The 7,500-nt window shown below is 44.1% G+C and overlaps 1 protein-coding gene across 1 annotated transcript; it reads right to left on the minus strand.

Moving 5' to 3' along the window:
* Positions 1 to 7,500, minus strand: crfb12 (cytokine receptor family member B12). The gene is made up of 10 exons (XM_018755102.2): positions 7,444 to 7,500; positions 7,161 to 7,323; positions 6,333 to 6,447; positions 6,026 to 6,238; positions 5,283 to 5,412; positions 3,822 to 3,994; positions 3,534 to 3,676; positions 3,172 to 3,331; positions 2,743 to 2,870; positions 1 to 2,319 (listed from the first exon to the last, which is right to left on the minus strand). The coding sequence occupies exons 4-10, from the start codon at positions 6,084 to 6,086 to the stop codon at positions 1,774 to 1,776; spliced, it is 1,341 nt and encodes a 446-aa protein (XP_018610618.1). The 5' UTR covers positions 6,087 to 6,238; positions 6,333 to 6,447; positions 7,161 to 7,323; positions 7,444 to 7,500; the 3' UTR covers positions 1 to 1,773.

Consider the following 7,500-nt stretch of genomic DNA (forward strand, 5'->3'; position numbering starts at 1 on the left):
TGCTTATTAGGGGTTTATAGGGGGTCTAAATCAGTTTTTTAGGGGTTATTTCGTTTTCCGTGGTTTTTCGACTTAAGTCGATTTAACGACGTAGGGCAAGGTATTACTCTACTTTGAACGGTTCCATGAAAAATTGTCATTGATTAAACGTAGATTTACTCAGAAAAGCGGATATCAACAGTGAGCAAGCACATGGATTTGCTGCACAATTAACTGCGCTACATTTTTCTTCATTCAGTATTTATATAACTTTTTCAAATGTAAAAGGTAAGAAAACTGACAACCTACTTCTAGCATATTTCTCCACTGTTGCTGCCATAGTTGTTCTTCTCTCATACGCGTTGGAGGTGGGACAAAGCGCCTAACTTTGGTCTTCAGTGTTGTGAGTGCAGTGAAGTCGATGTCACCTCTAGGCAATCCCATAGACAGTGCGCTTAAAATGTTTTGCCTTCCGCTTGTGTCCTTTGGGGATAAAGGAATGAGTCCATTGTCATTGCGAGTGACTCCACCCATCGGGTCACTGCTGACCCCCAACCATCACTGTCTTTGGGGAGAGTCCAGTTTTCTCACTGTCTTCCAGCAGCACAGTTTAAAGTAGTTAACGTTTTTCACATTTGTTCTTCACTGCTTCTTCAATGTCCACCTTTCGCGTCCATTAATAGCGTTGTGACAAACATCACTGCCTGAACAATTATAATTTACATTCTTATCAATACATCAGCACATTTGAGGCTGTCCTCCAGATTTTCAACTGCAGCTCTTCTAAAGGCTGGTCTTTCGTCTCCTCTGACCACTCATCACTGATGAAGGTTGTCTACGACTTCCATGTCTTCACCATCGACACTAAAGTTCACTGTTGTGTCACTTGTCACGGTTTTATACCTTTGTACAGTCCAGTTTTTTCAGTCTCTGTTTCTGATTTTTATAAACAGGATTTAGTGTGATATCCACCAGCTTTAAATCCAGGTATCTCTTCTGCAGGTATAACTCTTAAATGTGTTTGGTGTAAAAGGTAAAAAGAAAAAGCATACAGTTTCATCTTACACCCTTTATGGTTGGAAGACGTTATGTTTCTGCTTGATTCTGTTTACTTGGAATCCCATATCATGTACAAATTCTTCATCAGAATGGATACATATATATATATATATATATTTCCTCCTTTTGATATATATATATCAAAAATATACAGTACATGTCATATACTGTACATAAATCACATATTCTTCATGAGGACACTCACATGTTGTTCTGTTTACAGTGAAAATTCCTGTGCCCTTTCACTATTTTCCCATGCATGATGGTACTTTGCAGCAGACATTAAAATGAAAATAAAAATTACAAAATTTTTAACTAGCAATACAATTTATTACAAAAAAAAAGTGCCTTAGGAATTTCAATACAAAGACTACTTCAGTTCAGTGAAACAGTTTGGTGGCTGTGTTTATAAGTCCAGTAAGATGAGTTCTGAGGTTGAATGGGTTTCTTAAAAAATGTATTATTTTGTACAAACAAATATGAAAAGTTGTGAGACACGAATATGTGTACCGTATGTAATATAAAGAATAGTGAAAAAAGTGAGCTTTCCCTTTTATGTAAACCCTGAGCACAGAAATCCAGGTCCTTACATCTAACCATGGTCATCACCTCTGACCTTTGGTCACTGACTAGATACCTGAAGCAGAGCTTCAAAATCCAGTTGATGTCAGCAGCTTATCATATCATTGAATAAGTCCCTGGTCACCTTCATGGTGGATTTTGATTGAGATTCAGTTATTTAGGAGGAAGATCATTGTTAGAGAAGCATGGGTCAGGGCGAGACTCATACCCACTGAGGTGAGTAAGATAGGATTCCAGGTTATCTGTCTCTGGCATTGTGTTGTACTCTGAGGAATTTGTCACTCCTTCCTCCGTCATGTCTTCTAAACTCTCAGAGTCTGTGTGAATCCTGTAATATGGATCATCTTCAGAGGATGAGGCTACATGTGACGTTCCATCCCCATCAGAAAGTCCAATGGACGGGATGTCCTCGGCAGAGTCCATTTCGACTGAGCTCCTGCTCCACTCCTCATCGTTCACTTCATGGTATTTCGAACCCTGGAATTCCAACCCAGCATCTCCTTCACCTTCAGCAGCTGGTGCCGGCAAGGCATTGTCCCGGTTGGGATTAGGCACAACCTCTCGGGAGGCATATTGGCAAGTGGTGCCTGGGCAGCTCCTTGGTGTCCGGCTGATGGGCTCCAGGGAGAACATCTCTGGCTGTACCGTCCATTCTGTGGGCACCACCATCGTACGTGTAGTGGTCCTGCTGACCTCATTCTGGCCAAGGGCAACACAAGAATATAAGAGCTGTTATTTGTATAAACAGGCACAAGGACTACAGTCAGCGGCACAACACCACTTTTAAAATTTCAAAATCTAAAACTGCATTATGACAAACGCCGTGGTTTTTAAAGTGGACAACCTCCTAAAGTATTGCGGCAAGTGCCGTAGCGGTGAAGAACTAGAGTTTTAAGTGAAATGTTCAGGTTTCCAATGAATTCAAGCACTGCTGGCTTCCATTAGCATCCAGGTGCTTAAACAGGCAAATCTGTGAGCTACATACAGCAAGTTACCTTGGAGAAAAGCATGTGAACAGGGCAGCACAGTTACTTGTTTCAGAAACCAGGTGGAAGTGGAAACATCATAAAGGCGATCTAAAATCAAGGACTGGAGAGAGGTGTGGAAATCTGGGGAGCGTACCAGTACGGTGGGCATGTCGGCCTCATCATTCCTGGGCTTGAGGTAGAAGAAGAGGGCCACCAGAATCAGCAGCGTTAGCACAGATAGCGGCACCAGAGTTCCCAGAATCATCCGGACTATGACCTCGACTAGAACGCAGCACACAGACACTGTTCCTTTCCACACAGATACCCAAACGCGACCGCAAGGCATTTCCTTCACATTTTTAACACATATATATTTTTCCTCCTAACTATATTTTGCATTAATTTAGCAGTTTTATTTGGTACGCTGTAATACAGAGCGCTTTGCAGTCACTGCAAAGGCTTTAGGAAGGTCTGTCCTCATCGGGAAACACACAACATGTGAGATGAGGCAAACAAACGATTACCAAATGATTACAACGATATGTAGAAACAAGGGTACGACAACGATGCTAAACCAGCTCACCTCTGGATGTTTTACGCAGGAACACACATCTCTCGGATGCGAGATGTTGCTGCTGCTGCTGCCGGTGGTTGACGGCTGCTGACACACAGTACAAGTGGCCGGGACGCAACTGCTCGCGCGGAAACGTCCACGGGGACACCGCAGCGTTCACCATGCTGATCTGCATAGACGAACACGCCAAAGTCACCTCCACTCCACCATTCATATCCTCCCCTCCATCGCTAGATCTTACATGAACTAGCGTGAACACGCTGCGCTAATGAAAATATAGCCGTTTAAACTCATTTCAGTCAGAGCTCTGATGGCTCATTGAGAACAGAATGAGTAGCAGGGCCAGCACCAAATGACAGCTAGCAGTTTACCAGGAGGTCATTTCCTGGGGTCCTTTGGGTCAGGTTGAGGGAGTAGCTGAGGTTTTGGAGCACTGGCTCTAGCTGATGATGTATCAGCACCTTGACGGACTCTTTCTGAACACTCACTGTGAGGTCGGGCCCGCTCAGTAGTGCTGTGAGCACAGAGAGAGAGAGAGAGAGAGAGAGAGAGAGAGAGAGAGAGCGCCATCACATGCTGTTCAGTCAGCTACCTGGTTCACGAGCACGCCTGGAGTGACATTTAGACATCAGCGAGATGGAGAGCGCGGGCACACTCACAGCCTCCATATGGCTGGATGGACTTCTTGTAATCCGCAATGGAGATCTCCCCTCCATGGAACGCTTTCACGCGGACAAAGTAGTTTTTAATGAGCTCGTTGAATTCCAGAGGAAATGAAAATGAACAATTCCACCCGCTCAGCTGCCTGCAGTTCTTCAAGGTAGTCCAGTTGCTGCTCCAGCAACAAAGCAAACACAGGGACACCGGTCTTCATTCTCAAGACCCTCCATCGCTCACACATGCATTCGGCTGATGTTCGACAAGGTGCGCACACAACATGCTCCTATCTAGGACTACAAAGAAATTTTTTTAAAAATTATTTCTAATATTAGCAAGGATTAATAAAGAGGAATAACCCCCAGCTGTGTTGATGTACAGTGAGGTGTGGTTTTGCCATAAACACTGCGAGGGACAGTTACCATCACTGCAGAGCCCTGTGTGACCACACACCTGTCTCCCTAACTGACAGTCGCACCTTCACCAGAGCTTGTTAAAAAGAAAACATCACCAAGGGCACCCAGTTGAAAAAAAATGATAAATGTTATAAAAGGGAGACTCGGAATGGTGGTTAATATGGGATGAAAGGAAATGCAAAGTCCACCCACCGGTGCCTCGCACCTGGTCGCTGCCTGGAGCACACATACCCCTCCACGTGACACCCTGTATATCAGCATTTTGGCACTTCCTAAAGCAAACATGATTTCTAGAGCACTAAAGAACACCGTCTGAGTTGTTAATGTAAGAAAGAAGTCTCCCTGCACAGCAGTGGTTCCCAAACTTTTTTTGCTGGTGACCCTGAATGCAGTCGTCTCCTGGTCTAGCGCCCCTAAGCATGGCTACGTACATTGTTAACCAATCATTTTCATGTACTATGTTTACTCATATGACTTCATATTGAACTAATAATCAACATGTTATGATTTTCAAAGGGTTTTTAACTAGATCAAATGAAAAACAAAGCTATATGAGTCTTTATTAGACAAATTGTTTTATTTTGTGTGTGAGCTCCCCTAAGTTTGCTATGATCACAGCGCCAACGACAGAGTCACATTCGCATCAGATAATAGTGCCACTGAACAACAGGCTGTTGACAGTCAGATTGATAGATGAATATTGGGCGTGACTGGACCTGAAGATTATAAAGTAAATATGGATGCTACAGTATGTTATCAACAACTACTGTACATAAATTACCATTTAATAATCCTTCATGCTGTGCTATGGAAGTAATGCCCTTATGTTACTATAATAGTCATTTCTTGAGAATCTCCCATGACCTTCAGGAACATCCTCATGACCCTCATTTTGGGTCATGACCAGAAGTTCGGGAACTACTGCTGTACAGGAAAGGTGAAACAGAACTGGACCTGACCAGGGCATGTCACTCTTCTCTAGTCTGAAATGTTTCAACCCAATAATCACAGCTGTCACTTAGTCTGCACACCAAGGGATGGGCTCACCTTTGCCCTGCCTCCTGAATTTCCACAGAATACTTGGTGTCGTGTGGATTTTCCCGCTGTGGAATCCAGCTGACATTCATCTCAAAATCCAGTAGAGTCACAGTTAGATTTGTGGGAGGTAATAATTTGCCTACAGGGCACAGACAAACGGAAGGTGTGAGGGCTAGCTGTCGTTTTTTCGGATGCTGGCATGGAAGTGCTAGGAGCCACAAAGCACTGGGCAAGCTCTCCTCCTGCTTTTTCATGCCATACCCCTCACTGCCCTGTACAGAAAGGTATTTCAGGATTTCACTTCTAGGTTTCAACTAGACAATCTATCCTTGTGATCTCTGAAGACTGACTGAATGTCAGGTTCACAGCTGATATTGACACATTGGTCAGGTTAAACATGTGGCCATTGCACAATTCCTGGTAGTGTAGCGGTTAGAGCTGCTGTCTTTGAACCTAAAGGGCCAGGTCTGAGTCTCATCCCCAGCTGCAGTACCCTTGAGCAAGATACTTACCCTAAAAATTGCTCAGCTGTATAAATGGGTAAGTAGTTGCAAGTCGCTTTGCAGAAAAGCATCAGCTGAATGAATACATGTAAGCTATGAGGATGTGCTAAGGACCACCTGCATCTGTGGAATCTCTTTGCTTTTAAATAATATAGAAATTACTGCTGCTTGTGAATAATGCTCAAACAATCTAATTTAAAAAAATCATTAGGACCAAGACATTTGTTCTGTGTCTGCAACAAGCCATACCTGCTGATGCCAGCAAAAAAAACAGCATTAGGATGCAGCAAGCTAAAGGCAGCCAGGTCATTGTGTCCAGCCACCCAATCTGTCTTCTGACCCGCTGGTGGCAGGGGTCCGTCCAGAAGGACCTCCTGCCTCAAGTGTCAGGCCGCCATGTTGAAGCATCGAGGTGCCGTCGGCCTGGACCATGGGAGCTCCCAAATGTGTCTGAAAATTTATCTGATCCAGGAAAAATCAGAAGAATTTCTTTAACAAAAGCATCACACGCAGCGAGTGGAGTGCTGAGGGTGCTACGGTGTTTGTTTTGACATACCTGTGCATTGGGTTCAGGAACTCATTTTCATTGTGAACTTCCTCATTCAAATTGATGGGTGGGGGAGCAAAAAATGGGCTGGTTATTCCCGTTTCAGCGCAGCAACCAGCAGATGCTATAGGCAAGGTGGTAGACAAGTGACAGAAATCTCAATTTTTGCAGCTGCGGAGGCTCTGCAGTCACGGGTTGCTGTGTTTATCACCTGGTATTTATGAAATAACACGTGTCTCTCTCCAGTATAAACATTTCCCTGATGCTTTTCTCCAAAGAGACATAGAATGTTAAGGTTACACTTATTACAAGCTGACAATTATTTACCAATTATACAGCTGGATAATTTACTGGAGCAATTTAGGGTAAGTACCTTGCTCAAGGGCACTACAGCCAGATGGGGATCAAACCTGTGACCTTTGGATCCAAAGGCAGTAGCGCTAACCACTACGCTACCGGCTGCCCCCTAAACCAATTTAAATGTGGGAAATATTTACAAGTTCCACCTTTCAGCCTCTAATGCTCTCGCTGTCTCCCTGCATGAGGCCACCTGTAATACAATCTATTTCCGATTAACTAACAGTAACAATAAAAAGAAGAAATGAGCAGCATATTTCATATGAAGAGCATTTTAAATTGCATCGAAAAGTAAATCACAGGATTTAACGCCATTCGGACGTTTCCTCCGTTTCACGCAACTCGAGCCACTAGTCGGGCGAGCTGTCATCCTTTTGTACATTTACAGTCCTGTAGAGACAATGAGCGATGGAAACTCGAAAGTAAACAAGAGACAGCAAACAAAAAAAAAGCAACGAATCCAATTTCACACCTACTCACCCAGCTCCTTCGGGAGCGCTTGCCAAGGGAGACGCCGAGCTTCTTCTGTCAGTCCCCGAACATTTGTGTCAGAAGCGCACGGCCGCATGCAGTTACGGTGCATGCCAGACGTCAGTGAACTTGGAGAGGGAGGAGCCTTGAACCCAGTGCTCCGGTGCTCGGGCTGGACACAAATAAATAGGTTAGAAAAGATTCTTGTCAAGAGATAGCTGCGGGCGCATGGCTGCTTTTGTTTCTCTAAGTTCACGCTACGGGCCTAAAGCTCGTGCAGGTCTAGACTCACCTAAGTGTGGTAAAAACTCTTCCCGGAGTTACAGAACGCTGGTGCAAAACCTTTAAA

The sequence above is a fragment of the Scleropages formosus genome, chromosome 4, assembly GCF_900964775.1.
Source record: "Scleropages formosus chromosome 4, fSclFor1.1, whole genome shotgun sequence".
Lineage (NCBI taxonomy): Eukaryota > Metazoa > Chordata > Actinopteri > Osteoglossiformes > Osteoglossidae > Scleropages > Scleropages formosus.

Excerpts from the sequence above, each read along its gene's own strand:
- crfb12 (XM_018755102.2), bottom strand. The coding sequence starts at position 6,086 with ATGACCTGGCTGCCTTTAGCTTGCTGCATCCTAATGCTGTTTTTTTTG. Across the intron at positions 5,413-6,025 it reads TTTTTTGCTGGCATCAGCAG|GCAAATTATTACCTCCCACA; the intron begins GTATGGCTTGTT and ends TGTGCCCTGTAG. Across the intron at positions 3,995-5,282 it reads ATTCAGGAGGCAGGGCAAAG|CAACTGGACTACCTTGAAGA; the intron begins GTGAGCCCATCC and ends TTGCTGGAGCAG.